The sequence below is a fragment of the Macrobrachium nipponense genome, chromosome 10, assembly GCF_015104395.2.
Source record: "Macrobrachium nipponense isolate FS-2020 chromosome 10, ASM1510439v2, whole genome shotgun sequence".
Taxonomy (NCBI): Eukaryota; Metazoa; Arthropoda; class Malacostraca; order Decapoda; family Palaemonidae; genus Macrobrachium; species Macrobrachium nipponense.
Window position 1 is genome coordinate 69,538,118 of NC_087204.1, and position 21,702 is coordinate 69,559,819.

General features: G+C 35.9%; 1 protein-coding gene across 9 annotated transcripts; it reads right to left on the reverse strand.

Annotated features, from left to right (window-relative positions):
- Positions 1 to 146: 146 nt before the first annotated feature.
- Positions 147 to 19,821, reverse strand: LOC135223671 (heterogeneous nuclear ribonucleoprotein A1, A2/B1 homolog). Of its 9 annotated transcripts, none has more exons than XM_064262336.1 (10): positions 19,666 to 19,821; positions 6,789 to 6,854; positions 5,546 to 5,761; positions 5,290 to 5,412; positions 5,039 to 5,180; positions 3,476 to 3,715; positions 2,276 to 2,338; positions 1,817 to 2,143; positions 1,350 to 1,430; positions 147 to 264 (listed from the first exon to the last, which is right to left on the reverse strand). In XM_064262336.1, exons 1-10 carry the CDS (start codon positions 19,678 to 19,680, stop codon positions 254 to 256), a joined length of 1,284 nt encoding a protein of 427 aa, XP_064118406.1. In that variant the 5' UTR covers positions 19,681 to 19,821; the 3' UTR covers positions 147 to 253. The 9 variants fall into 9 exon arrangements, with proteins under 9 accessions (XP_064118406.1, XP_064118404.1, XP_064118408.1 ...); XM_064262334.1 differs by having other exon boundaries at positions 1,319 to 1,430; XM_064262338.1 differs by lacking the exon at positions 147 to 264 and adding an exon at positions 684 to 1,136 and having other exon boundaries at positions 1,319 to 1,430; positions 1,817 to 2,128.
- Between the last annotated feature and the right edge of the window lie 1,881 nt (positions 19,822 to 21,702).

The following is a 21,702-nucleotide window of genomic DNA, read 5'->3' on the forward strand; positions in this document are numbered from 1 at the left end:
CATTTCCAAATTACCCACATGAGCAAATGGCAAATTTCAACATTGAAGTCCCTCAATTTTAAATATCAATTAATCTTACACTTAGCCTCCCTGCATTTACTGTAATGCTGCACAAGATACCTGGAAGGCAAATTCAAACTACTAAATTCATTAAAATATATATTAAAAATATAGAAAAATATAAATATATTTGGAAGTATCACAGCTTCGGTATGGTCAACCAGGAGGTCCCGACATCTTTGGCAAGCAGGATTCACATCACACCTGGGGGTACCGGAAATATTAGAATGGTTACCAATACTCAGGAATGGACTAAATAGCCATATATCTTGATGAATCAAAAGTTTCTGGGGGAATACAGTATAGTCAAAACGACAATGGCATGGGTATACAAAGCTGAAGAGTGCACTCACACTAAGCGTGACCTAGCACCACTACACATTGTGCTAACCACTCAAAGAAATAAAATATTGAAAAATAAATTAACGTGTACCCAAACCCTATAAAATACATTACTGCCTACACCACAAAACTCAAACACATGAACCTACCTTAAGGTTTTGACCTAGACAGTTTCCTAAGATCCTCACTGCCTAGATCCCTCTCCGATCCAAACTTTCTCTTATCTTTAAAATCCTTTCTTTACTTATATTCTTCTTTAACCTCAGGATTTCAATATACACTTTTCTTAGTAGTAATTTATTTGTAAAATGAAAATACAATTGCTGCACACAACGATTAACTGACTACGCTTTGGTTCTTCTTAAATGAATATAAGAGTACTGTATGTGATAATAGTCACTTCTACACATCCTAAATACAAAAATGCAAGTACTGAATAATAGAGATTTTCTTCTTCAGAGTTCATCCAGAATATATATATTAGATATACTGTTATGTTTATCTCCTAGTAAGGAGGCAAGTGGCTAGTCCATGCGCCGAATGGAATGTTCCGTGCACAGGCTCCCTCTACAGCTTGGGGTGTCGAGGAGCTGTGCTGCCTCATATAGCCCTATCTCTGTATTTCTCTTTCTTTCAGCTCGCCTGCCTCAGTTCTAGTAATCATGCCTGACTGGGCCCTGACTGAAGCCCTGCCTGTCTGTCTGCCTGACTGCATGGCTAACCTTGCTATGTACCTAGTGTGTGGTGGAAAATAATCAATTAGTCATTATTTAACTGTCAGGTTAGTAGTCATCAATCAAGTATTTATTAAAGCACTCAATCAGTTTTCTTCTTTAAAGAAATATTTCATGACTTATTTTAAGGTCAACTGGCTAATGCTGAAGATTAAGCCACTGAGTATCATACAGGTACTCACTAGAGTACTGTTTAAAATCGTCTAGGCCCACCCGCATTCATGTTGGGGGGGTTTCCGTAGTTTCCAGGACCACCAGCGTTGTAGCCTCCACCTCCTGCACCGCCACCGCCACCTGTAAAATCAAGTGTTTCAACACTTGAGCTTTTACATGTAACCTCCTAACAAACTAGCAACAATGTATCCCCGTTAATCTATTAAACTATGCATTCATCAAGTTCATCATTCAGCCAATAATAAAGCTTAAGCCTTTCACACTTCAACTGCACGTTCAAACCAGTATGTTTGAGTCAACAAAATTCCATCTCTATCCACCTTACAACTATAATCACCGCTTATATCCATAACTGTTATATCCTGAATATCTTGTTTGTTAAATTTTTTTTAGCAAACCTCATCCACACCTACATTGATTTTTTCTCATATCTTATATTAGTGTAAGTAAACGAGTCATGTACATGCATTACAATATGTAACCTGCTAAACTACCAGGCAACTTACCAGCACTGTATGGAGCCGGTCTGTTGTTCTGATATCCCTGATTTCTCATTGGACCACCACCATAGCTCTGACCATAGTTGTTGCCGAAATCATTAGGACCTCCCTGGCCCCAGTTGTTAGGACCACCACCATAGTTTCCTGGCTGTGGACCCCATCCCCCTTGATTGTTCTGGTTGTTCCAGTTCTGATTGTTGGGTGGACCACCTTGCCATGGTCCCTGATTTCCTCCATAGCCTCCTTGGTTGTACCCACCAGGTCCAGACTGATTGGGTCCGCCATAGTTTCCTTGATTACCCCAACCACTGCGGTTATCTGTAAATTTATTCCCTAATAAGGAGCAATTTTATCAATCATTATTAAGTTCGGAGTGACAGCTCCCTTAAGAAACTATTTCTGTTCACTCGTATTTCAAATTAAAGTTGCTTTAAATTCTATCCAAGTTCTAAGATTGAGGCATACCTTCGAAAGTGCTGTTATCTTTGTTCTTAAGGGGACCGTCCGCTACGGCGGATGACATGTCAACTTGAAAAAATAAAAAATAAGTGTTATTATTTGTATCTATGCAGAAACATGCCATGCATACTTTCCAGAAGTTTCAGCCAATTATTTTTACAAATAATGAAGATATAACGGTTTTTAAATGATGACGTCATTGTAACTGCGTCGTCTGTATGACTGAGTTTGACAGGATCGTTTTTGCGTGTTTATTTATGCATAAATACAGCGATTTCTTCAGATTTTTTTCGAAATTCTCATACATCTGGTAGCAATGAATCGTAGTGTGAGAGGCCAGCTGCTCAGAGCAGTTATTTATAGGCGAGACTCAGAGAACAACTAAGTAGTTGTACGCACTTACGCAATTGCGTTTGGTTACTAGCCATTTACGTTGTTTTTATAACTTCTTAGTGACCTTATAGCAATGCCAAAGTTACCCAAGATCAAGAAGGCTACTCAGCAACTAAGGCTAGCAAAATTAGCGAAGGCCAGGAGTGTGCTGAAAGAAAAACACGAAAATTCATTGTTATCAGCTCCCCTCATTGTCTCATCCTCATTGTCTCATGACACGCCGTCAACATCAGTCTCTCGTGTCACGCTTAGGGTATTTAATACCACTTTTAGGGGGAGGACCAGGATCCTTGATGTAGAAATCAACAATAAAGTACAAATAAAGTAATTATAATAATGTTTTGACTTTTATAAGAAAAAAGCTAAAATTTACATAGCAAATCTTTGGGAGATCATGACTCAAAAAATCTCATAATTCCTTGTGAGCCATTTTTTTTTTTTTTTGTCTAGACAAAAAAAATAAAAAATTAATTCATAAAAATCAAAATTCTGTTCACACAGGATTATTCCGTATATATAGTAGTTTTTATGGTATGATTTTCAATATATACAACTGATGTCATATTAGCGTAAAAATCGCTAGGTAAATTTTTTTTTTTTGTAAATTATAATTTCTGCTAATAAAACAAAGTTTATGCTCAAATGACTTGAAATTTTTGTATGATGAAGGTATATATATCTAAAACATATATGGAAATTATATATTTTGTATAATAATAATAATAAAAAAAATACTCAACATAGCGGACGGTCCCCTTAAACTTACTTTACACGTTTGTGATGCAGGACATTTACTGAAGACAAGGAACTTACCTCCACCCCATCCTGGACCCTGGTTATTACCCCAATTATCATTTCTCCCACCAGCCCAAGGGCCATTCCCACCGCCGCCACCACCACCACCTCTGCCCATGCCGCCTCCCATTCCGCCTCCACCCATACCACCTCCCATTCCTCCGCCCATTCTTCGCTGTTGTTGAATTTGCATTTCATTCTTTGATAGCGCCTTTTTTACTTCCACTTTCTTTCCTTTTAACTGAATACTTTTGTGTGCTGTTGAAAGAAACAAAATTAAGGCATTACAGAAGGCATTATAAGAAACCATTATATTACATACAGATAATCTGAGATAAAAATACATACTTTAAGAAAATTATCAACTATTGTATTTACCAGACAAAACTACAGGTAAATGAAAAGCTATTACACATGTACATTCAACAATCAAACTGAGCTGGCTTAACCCTTATACTCCGGACTTGTAGTTTTTAGCCTAATTCAAATGCACAGATAAAATACTGCTACCATGACCAGTCCTGATGTTTGTATTTGATCTCAATTTCAGACAAGAACTACTCTGAAGTATGGGGAGTTATTTATCAATAGAAAGCTAATGCTTTGAATATCCTGATACAATTTAACAAATTATCCTAAATGTAAAGGATGTTATGTAAGAAAATGATAAAATTGATGTAGATTTTATAGAAAAAAAAAGTCAAAATTTACTTTGAATGACCATATAATGTCTTTATAGTTACTCGTTAACTTTTAAGTACTGATATAACAAACACCAAAAACTGGCAGATAAACCAGTTTTTTACAATCAAAGACAGGCACAAACAAAAAAAAAAAATTATTAAAACAGTTACTCATATTTAAGTATGTGCTCATTCATTACTCTGCATGTTCACTTGTCTTCATTCACTAGTCTGCATGTTCATTCACTGCTTTGAAAATGAAGATTGCTTAAATGCCGTAACTCATGAGTGATGCATATTAATCCTGTATGAAATGTGTTACCAAATTTTTCAAATGAAGCTACCTAGCCTGTCCTATAAAATGTATTATGTATTCCCAAAAATATTACTAAGCTAAATAAACATGCTTCCAAACCTAAATGAAAAAAAAAAAGTATGAAGTAAGTAACGTTTACATGCAAGACTTTAATGCGTGTTTACGTCCACCTGTCAAGACGCGTTTACAAAGGTTTAAAAGACATGGAAAACAATTTTGTTGTTTTACTTTAGTAATAGTTTTCCTACATTTCACTTTGGCATGTTATTATATAAACTATTACTAAATCAAAAGAAACAAACTTATTACAAAATTTACACAGAACACAAACAGTAAAACCACATGGCTAACACAACAAACACTTTTGCATGAAATCCAGTTCAAAGCTTCTCCAAACATTTAAGTGGGGACATGAGAGGGGCGAGTTTGTACAGAACTTTAGAGAGCCTTGAACGTGGCCTTATGGAGGCTATAGGTAAAGCCATGATCATGGGCCTCACGGAGTATAAAGGTTAAGTGGTGGGGAGGAGGAGAGGAGGAGAGAGAAAAAAAAAAAAAGTTTAGTGGAAAAAGAGTACTTACTACACTGGACGCATGCCTTATCTACGGAATCATAGTCTTCAAATTCGACAAATGCAAATCCTCTCTTCTTCTGGGACTCCTTTTCGGTGGGTATGCTGACAGACACTACATTTCCATACTCTGAGAATAACTCTCTCAAATCCTGAAATTATCCAAAAATCATAAGCATCAGCTCTCAGTAACAAGGCCCTTGTCACTTCAATATTTTGACATTTTAAATGTCATTTAGGAACTTCTAATTTTAAACTTACCTCCTCTTCAACATCATCCTTAATACCACCAACAAATAACTTTTTGACCGTTACCCCAGACTCTAATTTGCCGATTTCATCTCTGGGTACAGCACGTTTTGTGTCAACAGGACGACCATCAATCTGAAAATACATACATACTGATAAAAATGTAAACTTGAGAAATTTATATATGTAAGTATATTTTTTTTTTAACTGGTGTGAACACTGAAATCTCACAATTGGAAAACCAGAATAGTATCAGCTTTGTACTTACTTTATGTGGTCTGTTTTTCTGTGCTTCATCAACCATGTAGGGCTGAGAGAATGCAACAAATCCAAAACCTCGGGATCGCTTCGTCTTTGGGTCCTTCATAACCACTACATCAACAATTTCTCCAAACTGCTCAAAATAAGCTTTTAAGCTGTCATCTGTAGTACGGTAATCCAGACCACCAATGAACAACTTACGAAGCTGCTCAGGCTCCTGGTCCTGGAATTAAAATATGTTGACATGAATAAATGAAAAACAAACTTCCTTGCCAATGAAATCGGTATCCCAGAGCCCTTAAAAAAAAAACCATGCTCAGTAAGCAGAAAAAAATAATAGCAAAAGAAATCAATAATACCCAAAAAAATAAAATAACCCTTGCATTCCTAAAATTTGAGTGCCTCCAAACCACTAAACACAAAATAACATACTACTAATGTACATACTGCCAATGAAGGGTCTTCCCACAACCATTTGTTCTACAAACTGAAAACATTTCAATGTCACAAAACACTTAATAAGCCACATCCTATCACTTCACAAGCCACATCTTAACCTAAAACACTTACTAGCTGGCAAAAAGGATATCAATTTGCAAAGGCAATACGTAGTTAAGGTATAAAAAAGAAAAATAATAGCTTTACCACACTTAAAACTAGGCTTATAAAAAAAATAACAGCTTTAAAATACTTAAAACTAGTCTTCATTCTGATGTCAACAAAGACTACATGTTGCTCATCAATTTTAAGCTGAAAACTTCACAATACTGAACAAAAATTTTAATTTTTTTAAAAATTACCCAACACTCAAGACTACCATCACTTCCACATTACGGAATAAAACTGCATCACAGGGTTATCACATGAATCCACAAACATGCTAAATAATAAAGATAATATTCAACCCACTGTAAACTACTGTATACATGAAATCCCTTGGTTTTACATACATTTAAATCTTCAGGCCAGTATCTATATTATTGCCCTACTAGACCCAGAGATGGTTTGCATAGATACAGTCCTCCAATGACTTAGGTTTAACACCAGAGACAGTTTGGGAAATAATCTAGACAAACTGTCTAAGACGAAGAAATTTATTGATCCACAACAACAAAACATACTGCTTGCCCAAGGGTATGAACTTTCCTTGGCCAACTGAAATATTTACAATACAAAAAATAATGGCACTCAAAATATTAATTTGTTTAAAATACATTCTAGATATGAAATACTGTACTACACTTCCTTACCGGATTTCTGTTCCTGCCCCCCTGCATCGATTGTTGGTAGTAACCATCTCCAGTCTCACTGTCATACTGTATCAAGTAAATAATTATGAAGAATATATTACACAATACAAGTAGGCATTTCCTAAGGTTTTGTCTTTTCCTTACACATGAACATTTTTGGGAATCGAAAAATCTTTATCAAAATATCGTACAGTACAGTATTTCTCATAGCTGGTACATAATCGAAAAGGTAAAAATAATACGGACAAAAATATAAAAGGGAAAACTGACAATCAATCACTTTCAATCAAAATTTTGTGCCTTGATCTATGCAAACCAATTCTCTCAGTCCTCTGCTATCCATGTATAGTACTGTTCGGATTCCAAGAACCTCCTAATTTTTCCATCCATTACTAATTATAATGATGAGTTTCTAACTAGCTCTTTATGTACTGACATCTATTGATCCAATAGAAGCAGACCCAGTATAATATATTTCTAGCCTCAAATTTCCGAGTTAATCATTCACTCACTCCTTTCCCTCTTCACTACCAAATTAAGGACCAAGAACTCCTTTTTTGCTTAATTCTTCACTTAATTGTGGGAAACTTTTGGTTCGGTGTTATCCACTACTACCTAAACATTATGCAAGTACTTTCTGCCTTCTTCCATTAATGGTTACTTAAACAAGATAACATGCTGACATAAGGCCAGCTTTAACTAGCTCCTTGATTGCAATAAAACTGAAGTCAACTTGCAAAAATGCAATAAATTAAACTATATGTACTAATGTTTTCCCTTTCCAGAAATATAAATTTTGTTCTGTACAAAAACCTATGTGCTTTCAGCAAAACAGCTAATCAAGAATACTGTATTGAGCTTTTCTTAATGTAGGTGATTTCTCAATGTGACATGCCATCAAATATTCACTCCTCATTTTGGATTCACAATTTCCACACTAAAATTTTCTTCAGTTACAAATTTTGAGATTTACACAAGAAACAAATTAACCTAAACCTTCAACACGAGCAGAAATTCACAAAAAACACCTCAGCAGTCAAATTACAGAAATTTAGGAGGTAAGCTTTCAAACATACTGTAAGTAGTAATGAGTATCACTACTCGAAGTCCAACTCCCCATTATTTCAAATGCCTTGACAATGAATATTACATAAGGGAAGATCAATGCTAGTTCACATGAAATTCATGTTTCAACCAATCGTAAAATAAAAAAAATAAAAAACTATACCACAACTAGCACAGCTTGCTTACACTTGTTTCTTTTTATCATCACCTCGTACCTTATTTTATGCCTGATGATAGCTTCTTAAGAGTAAAGCGGTAAAATCAAACAGCAGCTTTGGCTATTTGCATTTAGTATTAGGTTGGACACCAATACAATATAGTACATACTTTATCCAAATGTAAATAAAAAAATTTTTTTTTACTATTACACACTAACCGCACATTTATCTTTTTCTTCTTCCATAACCTTACTATATATGAAAAATATTTTCCACTAGTCTACTATGCCCTTGTAAAGGGACCCTCATAAAAAGAAAATCCCCCAACCCCATGACAATCTTACCAAAAAATATATACAAGTCAAATGACTACCTGTTCCTTTTTAAAGGGTCTTAGCAAATAATCCCAGCCAAGACTGACCCTTGGAAATACATATTTGCGTTTGACAGCCTAGACACTCTTATGTGTACTTCTTTAACAGCCAAGTTATCAACCTTTTGAAAAATTCTTTAGGCTTATCAACACGTAGTTTACAAGACATTAGTTTACAACAGTGAAAAACGTTACTTTACAACTATTATACAATACAGGCAGTCCCTTCTACCTTTCCATTCTCTTCCCATAGGAGCCTCTTTGGCAAAGCTGATTCATGTTTAACCTTTAATGACCTATGCCTTCAAGAAAGTACTAGTCAATTCTTAGGGCTCTACCTCTGATGTTAATATGAAAAATTTATCAGCCCTACCTAATACAGTGCAGTCAAGAGAAGAGTACCAGTACCAAACTAACACAAGCAATGAATAGGACTACCAAGATGTTATACAATGGTTGTTACACTGGTGGTGTTGCACTTCACAACACAACTAGTTAACAGGGTTTATCTTTCCCAATCATGATTACATTAAACTAAAAAGAAATGTAGTGTACCATACTGCTCTAACTAGTTCCATGAAACTGTCTTACTCATGGACTTTGCTTGTGCAGCTCTATACAGCATCAAAGTTAACACTAGCCTAATTATGCAGTATCGTGTTCCATACAGACCTTATCACTAACTAGAGCAAAAATATTTACAAGCATTGTGTTAATATCAGATTAATAAAAAGTGCCCCTATAGCAAACAATCAAGTCCATTCCTAACAGCAATATTCACCATTCAATACATTTATTACCATACATTTTAATTGTGCTCCATTTTTAGTAAAAACTTGCACATCTACATGTAAAGCAATTTCAGCAAGCAGTTATACCTGAATACAAAAACAATTATAAGAAATCACAATTTAATTCCTACAAGCAGCAGCTTTCTGTAGAACTATTCATAACTATGTACCTATGGAACAGCTTTGAAAGGAATGGGAAATTTCAGCAAGGTTCTGTCATCAACTGGTTATGCAAGCAAGGACCAAAGGGTAACCCAGTTATATTGGCGTACATAAAGAATTTCTTAAAACAACAACTTTCTGCAGCCAATTTGCATATGAAAAAATTAGGAGGTAGTGTCTACTTCATTGCACTGAAATATTAAGAAAAACTAACAAGCACTAGATAAAATATAGCTCACAATCAAAGCTATTCTCGTACTAAAATTCATATAAATGTATACAGTCGACCTGCAACTTACGCGGATTCTACTTGAGCGGTTGACTCTCGCCTTCAGAAAAATGGGGAGGGAAGTGGGAAAAGGGAAAATGGATATTGGTCACAATATATTTACACCTCTTACACAGTTACCTCCTAAAGTAAGGCAATTGCACCTACAATAATTTATACATTAAAATACTTTAAGCAAAATCTCAACATTATATCAGTTCCCATTTCCACTTGTTCTTCACGAGGAAGAGCCCAAAGAATGAAACCAGCTTAAGTTGAAGGCCACATGTACACCTAACAAAAAGGCAGCCACAAATTTCAATTACTGAACATCACAAGTGTTAAGTGCCAACCTGAAAATGCTATTACCACAATGAAAAGGCAATGCAGTTATGTGTACAGATGGTTCAAGTAAACTGCCTAATTAAAAATAAGACCTTTTTGCTTACAAGCCACAATGTTTGAGACTTAGAAAATTAAACCTGAAAAATTCTTCCTATTATAAGTTTTCTTTTGTAATTGTACCTAGGCTGGCACAAATGGGTTCAAACAAAAAAAGCAGTTTGCCATTTTTTCAACGTGCAAAACAGGTATACATATATATACAGTATTACTACTTTCTGGAAATGTCTAGATTTAAATTTTCATTTAAAACAAACTGTGAAGCTCAAGTAGAGTAAAAGAATTACTGCAACCATTACACAGTACAATAGCAACTTTCACTACACAAACCAGATAACAATGAAATAATTATTTCATTCTCTTCACTTTATTTCATACATAGGAAGCATTATGTAGCTTGCACCAAGCATCTTTGTTTCACAGCTAACATTACTTATTTAATTTAATAATTCACACTTAACTAAGTTATAAGACAAATTGACTTCGCTATTCAATTCAGTGCTTTCCTTCAAACACCTTTTAAATTTCTTGAGAATTCTGACCATAAATACTGAGCTGCACTTCAATATAGTAGTTTTGTTCGAGAGTGAATATACCTGATTATGTACTTGCACTTGACATACCCACATAATATACTACAAACTAATAAACTAGGCAACCATCCTAAAAGTTGACAATCATACATTCAAGTTACTCTGCTATTCTTTAATTGTTGCAAACAGAATTCAACCACCAGAAAGAGGCATGCATTTTGGCCCTTTTACCACAGACCAAGTGATATGAAACAAGTCAATGGTTCATATTTACCAATAAACATGTTGCCCTTTTTATAAATAATTTGTTACTTTCGATGTGTTTAAGGTTATTCCCTTCCACCTCATGCAGTATATAGTACACACTAATGCACAAATTTATTATAACGGTCTTCATTGGCAATAAAACCAAATGGTGAAAAAAAAAACAAGTGGACCATCCCTCCCACTCTAGATAGGTTTTCCACAACCTTCAGGGAAAAAAAACCTTATGACATTATATATATTATATAAAATCAATTATATATGATATATAATAGAGATAGAATATATCTATATATATATCAATATTAGTTATATATATATAGATATATATATATATATATATATATATATAATATATATATATATGATATATTATATATATTATTATATATATATATATATATGATATATATATATATATCACACAAATAGATAATACATAAACAAAAAGAATTCATATTACAGTGGAATCTCAATTTCTGTAAATAATCTATTCCAGAACCTCCCACAGATTACAGCTACTTTGTTGGAATGACTGTTATAATTCTCCACTATTTTACATCATTCCACTCTGTAAACATGTCCTTAATCCCCAAGTAGGCCACACTATGCCCCATTAGTTTTCTAAATTTGTCAAAGCTTTAAATTCACTAACAGCAGCAATTGCTGTAGGCATTTTCTCACCGAAATCGCATGCAACTTCCTCCAACACTTTGCTAGTTCTTTCTTGAAATTCCAGTGTTTCTTGCTTTTTTTTTTTTTTTTTTTTTGTTTTTTTTTTTTTTTTTTTTTTTTTTTTTCAGAAGGGCTACTTTCTCCAGCCCAATGTTGCTTATTTAGCAGTTACAAAAAAAAAAAAAAAAAAAAAAAACAGCAGCAGCATGGGTCACAAACGATGGGAGTCTTTGGGCACTGTCACTGGCGGGGCCCTGGATGGAGTGTTTCCCAGTGTACAAAACCGAGGAAACATATAAGACAAAAAAAAATTTCATAAAAAAATAAATCAAAAATAATCTACAAAAACAGAGGTTTGACGGTATATACCTGCAAACTTGAAGGTAACAATGTGTGTAATGCTAAAGGAGTGACAGGGGTGTAGTCCTTTTCCCAGTTAGAGAGGGGAGTGCAAGGTTAGCTTTTAATGCATGATTATTTCAGTCATAAGACTTAGTACCAGTAACAGGCCTCACCCCATTAGTAAATTAACGGCAAAGGCAAGGTTAAGAAACATCAAAGCAATTGGCTTTTTCAGATTTGTCCTGAATAGCAAGCTTTGTGATGACCAACTTTGCCAAACACAGGCATGTTCTCTCTCTCTCAAACTGACCACTTTTTTCACTTTACATATTTACATGAGCATGAAAAGTCTTCATAAAAAGTCAAATAAGCATGTAAAGTCTTCATAATATATGTGTTCAAGGCAGTATTTAAATTCAATATGGCCTGTGATGGTTGTGTGCAATTTGGTTCTACAATTCCGATACTGTCCCTTCCCAGCGCTCATTTGAACAATATTTGTGTACATATGTAACGTTTATTGACATTACTCAAGATTGTGTATAATTACAGTGTATAATTATATGTAACATTTATTGATATTAATCAAGATTGTGTATAATTACAATCAAATAAGCACTGCGGAGTTTCATTTGTGATGGCAGTAAGGATAAAATGAATTTCAGTTCAAACCATGACCCAAGGTCTCATACTTCCACTAATATAGGCAACAAAATGTTTATTTTATTGTGCTAATTACAACTGCAATCTTTAGTAAGATCAATAACTGTTACATATATACAATAATATTGTTTAAATGAGCGCTGGGAAGGACGTAGGATCAACGCCGGTTACGAAAGGGACCGGATGCGGAAGATGCCATGTTGGATTTTAAAACGGACTTGAAAACATATTATACGAAGACCCCAAATGCTTATTTTGTTCGTATGGCACCTCCAAATATCACAGTGTTGATGAAATTTCATTCTTATGAATGGTATGCTTAAAGATGTAATTGTATTCTTGTTTCAGCAATTAAATATAGAGTGAATATGGGTGATCTACCCAAGTACGATGATTCACAAGGCAGTTGTTTCCCCTATACAGGCAGTCCCCGGGTTACGAAGGGTTCGGCTTACAACATTCTGAGGTTAAGGCGCTTTTCAATTATATTCATCAAAAATTATTTCCAGAGTTACAACGCCTACAACGCTGATCTGGCAGAAGACATATGACACCAATAATGCAAAATAATCAATATTTGAAGCTTTTTTTTATGAAAAATGAAATAAGAATGCAGTTTACTTTGTTCTGAATGCACCCAGAGCATTAAAAGTAAGGCCGCGTCTCAAGAATGGAACCCCCCTCGTAACCAGGGGACTACCTGTACAGTGGTTCCCCCCCCGTATTTGTGGGGTTGCGTACCAGACACCACCGTGAATAGTTGGAACCCCTATAAAAATGCTTAAAACAGCCTAAAACAAGAAAACCCCACTAAAAATGTTTATATTTGTTTTTCTTTTAAGTTTTATCACAAAAAGTGGATTTTATGATGAAATTAAAAAAGTGGATATTTCTCAGAAAAATACAGTGAATGTGCGAATTTTCCACGAATAATGCGGGGAAAAGTTCCCGAGAGAAATCCGCAAATGTGAGAGTTCTCGAATCCGGAGAACAAGAACACAGGGGGTCCACTGTATTACTATATGACTAAATTTTTTATTGTATGGCTGAAATAATGTTTTTAATTTCTAACAACTGTATGGCTGAAACAAATTAATCTTTAATGCATGCTAAGGATGCCAGTCATCGTTGCCAATGCCGATGCCTCTACAAACTGTTTCCACATATTCTAGATATCATAGTAACGCAATCATTATAAAATTGCTCTAATATTTAAGTATCTATATATTACAAAGGGATATGCAAAATTCACTTATTTCCTTGGTTAGTATTAAGTTTTATCCAAAGTTTGGAGGGTAAACAAATAAAAACCATTGGCACACCATAGCTATACGGGAAACAACCGACTGGACTAGCTGATCCAGTTTTGACCACGTGTGGAGCCACCCTTCGAAAAAGTACCTCTAGTCCTGACACCAGAGATAGGAACCAATCGCCAGTCATCGGGGTGTTAGAGCAACAGCTCGAGAACTCTCCTAACCTTTTAAAGTATTTTCTCCAAATTTAGAAATTAAGGTCACATTTTAAGACTGAACAGAGGATAATGAAAGTCTAGCCTTGCGCAGTGTAAACATACCTCCATGATGCTTTGAAAATTTTTACTTAAAACAAAAAATTTAGACTGACACCATCTCGATGTCTGCGGAGTCACTTGTGTCAATAACTTTCCATTCCATATACTAAATCCGCACACCTCTCGTACCCATAGACGCTGGGGCACTTCACAACAATCGTGTACAATGACGACGTCCGTCTGGGATCCAAGGAAACTCACGATTTTTCAGCAGAAAGAAGTGAGCACTAGATAATTATGTATTTAAATAAAGTTCAAGGGTAGTTTGCACTTTTAGGGGGCCAGCCATGTAACAACCAAAACAAAACCTGATCGCTCTGCACAGGTAAGTAGTTCGACTTCAACCCCCCACGACCCGAACCAACTGGCGTTTTCCCTCTTGTCTCACATTGAATTTGCCGCTACAAACCCGGTCACTCATTTAGGGAAGTTATGTGGCGATGAAAGTGAATTGCATGTTTCTCATGAAGGAGGCCTTTTAAGCGATTTCAGTGGTGTGTGTAAACAGTGTACTGAAGGAACTAACTAGTTAGTCTTGTGAAAAATGAAGACCGTTACTTTTGGAGCTGTAATTTACAGAAATGTAGAAAACGCATCTCAATTAGGCATGGCTCATTCTTCTCTGGATCGCATTTTGCTTTCAGTACTGTATTGCACCTTATTCATGGGTGGATACACAAACTTCCACAAAAATATATGCAAATGATATTGAAAATTGGTTCTGCCCATACAAAAGTGGATTGGTACAATTTTTGCCGCAGTCTGCATTAAGATTCTGGTGAATGATAATCGTAAAATTGGCAGACCAGAACAAGTTGTTGATAGACTAATCTAAATTCGGCAAACTAAAATTTCACAAAGGCAGACGGTTTTGAGGGTTGTTGGGTGCTCGGCGGGATTGATCGTGAAACTAAGGAAACTTTCTTTCAAGTTGTTCCCAATAGACAAATATGCTATTCAAGATTATTTTACCAGTCCTGGTAAAATAAACAAATATGCTTTTCACCTTTAAAACAATCTATCTAAGAGGAAATTTCTTAAAATGGTACTTGACAAGAATTCATCAAACCACCTAATGAGCTTATACATTAAAAAAGATAGTTGTGGAGCATTTCTATTATACAAACATTAAAAGAATCTATCTAAGAGGAACAAATATATCTAAAATTTAGTACTATAGCAGCACTCATGGATTTCAATGTTAAGAGAACTTTTAGTTCAAATATTCAACTAGAGAAAAACTTAAATGTTATCAATCCAATCCACTAACTTCAATTATGTTAAAGAGACAGCAGAACAATTGCTACAGCTTCGAAGAGAACGCCGAATCATTTCAATACAGATATCAAGTACTGTGAACTATGGTACTTTGCATATATGGTGGTAGAAAACACATTATGTAAATCCCAAGGCCTGCGACCCCACCAATCTACATTCATAGCTGACTGCCCATACCAGCTGAAACTAAGATCCAGTGCTGATGGTCAGAGGTTAGCTATCACAAAGTATGTTGGTGAACACAACCATGAGGTATCCAAGCAACTAACTGTACAACTTATTGCCATCACAAAAACGTCTAGACCAGTCTGATAAAGACGGAGCATCTGAAATGCTCAAAGTTAGGGCCAACCAGAAGATGGTTTGCCAACAACTCCCCAAGACCACAGGTAAAACCTTGTTCATGAAGGACATAAACAACATCACCACAGCTGCCAAACCCAAACCTTCCACAGGAGTCTGTGAACTATAGCAGATTGCTACTATACCTGAAATCCCAACCAGGGCTTTCTACAGATTACCTAATAATAAGAACAAATCACTGGCAGCCATATTCATCCAAGATACACATATGAAGCACACCTTCAGCCAGTTTCCTGAGCTCATCCTTGCAGACACCACTCACAAGACAACTCACAAGACATATGAACTCTGGATGCCATTCTACTTCATGACTGCTGTTGATGGCAATGGTGAAACTGAAATCATTGCAGCCTTCATAGTTATTAGTGAAGAGGGAGGGACACATGGTCCATCCGCCAGATGATTCAACATTTCAAGACAAAGAATCTGTATTAAGAGGATTTAGCAAAGATGTGGGAAGCAGGAAAACAGATTGCAGTTATGGAAGTTACTGAGCACGATCTACCACCAATTGACATGCCAACTGACCATAATTTCAACATGACTGAAACACAAAACAGGATGGTTTGCCAGATCAGCAGAATGATAATTTAATTCCTACCGACACAGAATTATCTGCAGCTCAAGATGAAACAGAACCACCTACACTTCCATAGCCCTGTGCAGTTCCAGAACCTGCTGATCCAATGTTAAACAATGTCACTTTGCCTCTAAATTCAGAAAGAAGGGATAGACCCAAAGGGTCAAAAATAATGTTTTAGGAATTCCCAAGAAAAAGTCAGGACTTGATAGGCCAACTCCATTCATCAAGAAATCATCCAATAACAGTCATCTACAGATTCTTGGCTACTTTGTAAGTGGTAAAGATGCCACCTGTGCTATGGGTGGAGAGCTTCTCTGAAAATATATTTGAACAAAACCCTTCTTCGATACCAACAGCACGTCTGGATGAAAATGTTTAAATCCAAACGATTTGCAGATATTATGATTCAGATGGTTGGAAAGCTGTGGAGCATGTGTATGGAGCATTAAGATGGTCAGCACAGCAGGTGTGTGGGCTCTGTAGGAAGGAATTAAACATGATGGATTCTGTGGTCTGTGACTGTTGTCTTCAGTGGGTGCACTGGAAAAAGAACCATCCCCAAGAGCAAGTTTTAGATTTGCAGACTTATCTTGAATATTTTGAGACTTACATTTCTTTAATGTGATGATAAATAAATGGTAAATTTATTGTTTAAACAATTAGTATTGAAAAAGATTCAAAATAGTCTTAAATTATAAATAAAAATAATCTTATTAAATCCATTTTGTATTTTTTAGCCTTACTAGCATTAATAAAAATATTTAAAGAAAACTCCTGGGATTTGTTTTACCAGAACCGACAAAAAAAGCATAAAATCATGTTTGCCTACTTTACCGGAACTGACAAAATAAGCTCAAAAGCATGTTTGGCTATTTAAATGGAACCAGCAAAATAGTTAAAGTGCAATTTGGAGTGAATCAAGACCAAGAGGTGGAAAAGGTGTATAATTACAATCAAATAAGCACTGTGGAGTTTCAGTTGTGATGGCAGTAAGGATAAAATCACCAATTATAAGGTAAGAATGAATTCAGTTCAAACCATGACCCCAGGAATAAGAAGATTCATACTTTCACTAATACAGACAACAAAATTGTATTTCGTTGTGCTGATTACAACTGCAATCTTGAGTAAGATCAGTAAAAGTTACATACACACTGATACTGTTCAAATAAGTGCTGGGAAGGGCATGAGGCCTACTCTGGTTACGAAATGGACCGGAGGCCGACAATGCCATGTTGGATTTAATATCTACCTTTAAAACATACTTTACTCAGACCTCTCACACTTCTTATAGGGTAAAAAACCGCATGGTACAGGGGTGGACCATGTACGATCAATGTGTACAAACCCAAGAAAAGTACATTATAACGCGGCCTGACACCAAAGTAGAGGTCTTTAGCTCCGTTTCTCACCAACAACAAGTGGCAACTGATGCCCATCTTGGATGTCAGGACGCGTTATAATGTACTTTTTAGGGGGTTGTTCACGCTGATTGTACATGGTCCATCCCTGTACCATGCGGTTTTTTACCCTAGATCGTATGGCATTCATGTGTCACATTACATAGACGAAACTTCAATCTTGTGAATGGTATGCTTAAGATATAATTGTATTCTTGTCACCAATTACCTAAATATAGTGTGAATAAGGCTGATCCACCTTAGTACGATGGTGTTTCCCCCTCTCACAGCAAAACCAATGAAATTTGTATCAGGAATCTGGTTACCTTTACAACAAAGAATATTTTCAAATGAATTATCATGTGTACGCAATATATGGAATTCATAACTTTATTCTGGTCTTTAATTATTGAAATGTTATCTAACGCACTCTTCTTCCCAAAGTTTTCCCGTCCGGAGGCCGATACACCGACATTTAGGGGGGCCAGCCGGCTAATGCCATTTTTTAAGGACAGGACTTTGATATTCATACCACTTGATAAGGTGACTTGGGACATCTCTACACTGCATATGATTTTTGCCTCTGACCTTTGGTTCTGTGACACCAGGGTGATTTATCCCTCAAGTAACCATTTTTCAAATTCCATCTCCTCCCTTGATATTTAAAACAAAGACCTGGGATTACTACCATATATAATCCTGATGTAAACCTCCAATCAAAGGAGTATTTTTTGAGTCATTATTTTTTGGCTAAATATGAATTTTTCCTTATGGTTAAAAATAAACCTTATAAATCAGGGAAATTTTTTTATATAAATATATATAAAGACAACACAAAACTTGAAAAAAGGGCTTTATTTACAAGGCACCGTTCTGCCACGTTCTTACTGACAGCACTCAAAGATTCACCGTTAACATCTAACTTAAAAGTAATATCGGTTAGTGGTAGCCTAGGCTAGCCTCTCATTTACCAAGTAAAGTAGCGGTTCAAAGTTCTGTATGCAAAGTAAGCGGTCCTAGCATCTAATCTATCAGTAATGTCGGATAGGGGTAGCCTAGGCTAGTCTGTCATTTTACATGTAGAGTAGTGATTCAAAGTTGCAGTATGCAAGGTAAGAAGAGGTCCTAGGCTAGCCTAGGTCAAACTCGTATGAAAAGCAATGGGTCAACCATTCTTGTATGTAGAGTGAGCGGGTCAAAAGGTTTGTATGCAAGTAATATCATAAACCTACAGGTAAAATAGATTTTGCATCATGTTCACAACACTGCCTTGACCTTTAGGGCACTAAGGTAGGCATAAGGCAACCTGCCATTTTCGTAGGCTCCAGTCACAGTACCATACGATCAAGTAGCCTAGGCTATCACAAAATTAAAAATAAATTACGGGGTATCGAGCAATTCTTCTTAGTATTAAACAGCTAAGTTATGAATATTTTCATGGGACGACCTCATCATAGGCCTATGGCCCCACCCGTCCTCAACGCAAGAGTCGTTCCAGGAAACCTCGGGTTCCCACGCGGCCATTTGCGTACCCAAGCCACCATCAGGTGGTAAACACCTATGCATTCTACATTAAAAACAAACCAAATTGTTTAATATTACCCCCTTCGCATTCTTAACTCAACCCCAACCCATCACTGTCATAAAAGTTTATCATGAAAATATAAAACTTTCACGTTGGGGATTAGACGAAGCCCAACCCAACAGACGCCACGAGACCACATTATAGCAATCCAGCGTCGTCAAAAACAATTTTTCAGTCAAAAGAAATGTCACACAAAGAATTAAATGGGTCACTACAACTGGACTTTCACTGGAAAACCTTAACACCACCGTACCATGGCGAGCATATGATTGTGTTGCACAAAATGGCGTCTAGAAATCCGTTGCCAGGATGCCACAGGAGTGAAAGGCGATACTAATAAACTTCAGCGGGCCACTACACCGATTCATCAAAACTGCAACTGTCTTTCAAGTTACTCACCTCTCCCTTCACCATCTTGAAATTGAGGTTTCCACTAAATTAATACACTATAGTTGACAAATTATCGGCATCTACGCCGGCCGTAGCAAAGCCTTGCTGTGATGCGTAGCAGGCAAGAGACTTATGGGAATGGTGGGGGAGGAGGAGGGGCTTCTTCTTGGGGGGGAGGAGGGACCTCTTCTTTGTCCATTTCGATATCTTTCTTATCATCAAACATTTAAAAAACGAAATTTTATACAATCATTCCTTTTTATTATTGATAGATTTTAAAATAACTATTTTGTTTTAATATTTTCTCTGTGTCGATTTCAGGAGATAAGCTTACGTGTAAATTCCGGATATGACGTCAAGAGGAGTGTCCGGGAAGTTTAAACGTCCATGAGGCGTTTGTTTTCTTTGTCTTATTTTTGTATTTTGCGGCTTTTGTTAAGAAATGTGTCTCTTTACGTACCTGAAATCACGCACTAACTCATTTTTATCATTCTAAACTTTTAAAATCCACCCATAATGGATCTAATGGTGATTTATCAAGAGTGTGTACATCAAGGTTCAAAATAAACAAACCCAATGTCTCGTGATCAAAATAATTTCTTTCCCAAGCAGTTCGCTAATTGTGGTATCATTATTCTCGTTTATAAACATTACATAGATTATGTCTAGAAATATACTCAAATAGAAATGATGGGACATTGAAAGAGAAAATAGAAATAGATCTCTCGAAAAAAAGAAAGTAACCTTGAAATCTGTATAACGGGGTCTTATTCATTCTAGGAAGCTTTCTCCAAACAAAATTGCATTGTGTACTTCAGATAATTTAAGCTTAGTAAAATATTGGCAACACAAAACTTTTGAGTTCTATTGTAAAATCATATTATTTTTCTCGTAGAAAGTACAAAAAACACAAATACCAGCTCTCGTTCATAAAAACTGAAACCCCGAACTACTAGAGTGAGAGTCGACGGAGCCAAGAATCTATATACGTAGAGGGTTAGGCCAACCCCAACACAGAGGGACAAGTGCTGGCTTGGTACCCTTCTCGCCGGGTATTTATAGCATTTATCTTATTATTTTAGCATGCGAACAAGATTCAGACTGTACAACATCCACATAAATAAATGCCAGGATGGCAATGAAAGATCTCTGTAAATGCATATGCAACTTCTATGGGACTGAAGATTTGTGTTTGAGGTTCGTGATGTCGTATTATTCATAGGTTGCTTAATCTGAATATTTAATTGTTAACCAGAGCAGACTAAAGCAGTAACACGCTCTGTGGGCTAGACGTAAGAGAATAAAAACCACACACACTATATATATATATATATATATATATATATATATATATATATATATATATATATATATATGAGGAAAACCATATCAGCGCTATAATATTCCTTTCCAAACAGAGCACAACCGAGAAAGAAAGAATTATATGTCAAAACTTGTTCTCCTTTGTTGAATTTGGAAAACGTTATTGGTTTGACAAATTAAATGAGGTTGTTTAAACACTATTCATAGGACTTAAAGAACAGAAAAACAAGCCTCAGCGTTGAAGGAAGGCGTTGCTGTGATATTCATAAGAGGGAAGTTTTTTTCTACGCTGAATTAATAACGTCAGAACATGAAGGTCACCGACGCCGCCTATGAGGAGAGGAAAAAAGGAAGAACGACCATCGCTCTACATGACGTTAAAGTCAATCGCGTGCGTTTAACATGGATATTTCATATGTACATATAGTCATTTGAAATTATGCATTGATCAATTATAAGTAGACCTTATCTTAATGTGCGTCGGTTCAGGAAACCGATTTTCGTTCATCAGTGAAACTTGCGGTGCCTCTCTCTCTCTCTTCATCATCATCAGGCTGAAATACAATGGTAACAACAATTAAAATCAATAGTACATAAGATTCAGTAAAAATAATTAATGTTAAAATATAGATATCAAAACCGAAACATCAAAAATAAAACCAACCTAACGCCCCAAAATATGAAAACTGAGTGCCCAAGAAGGGGCCCAAACATGTATATATA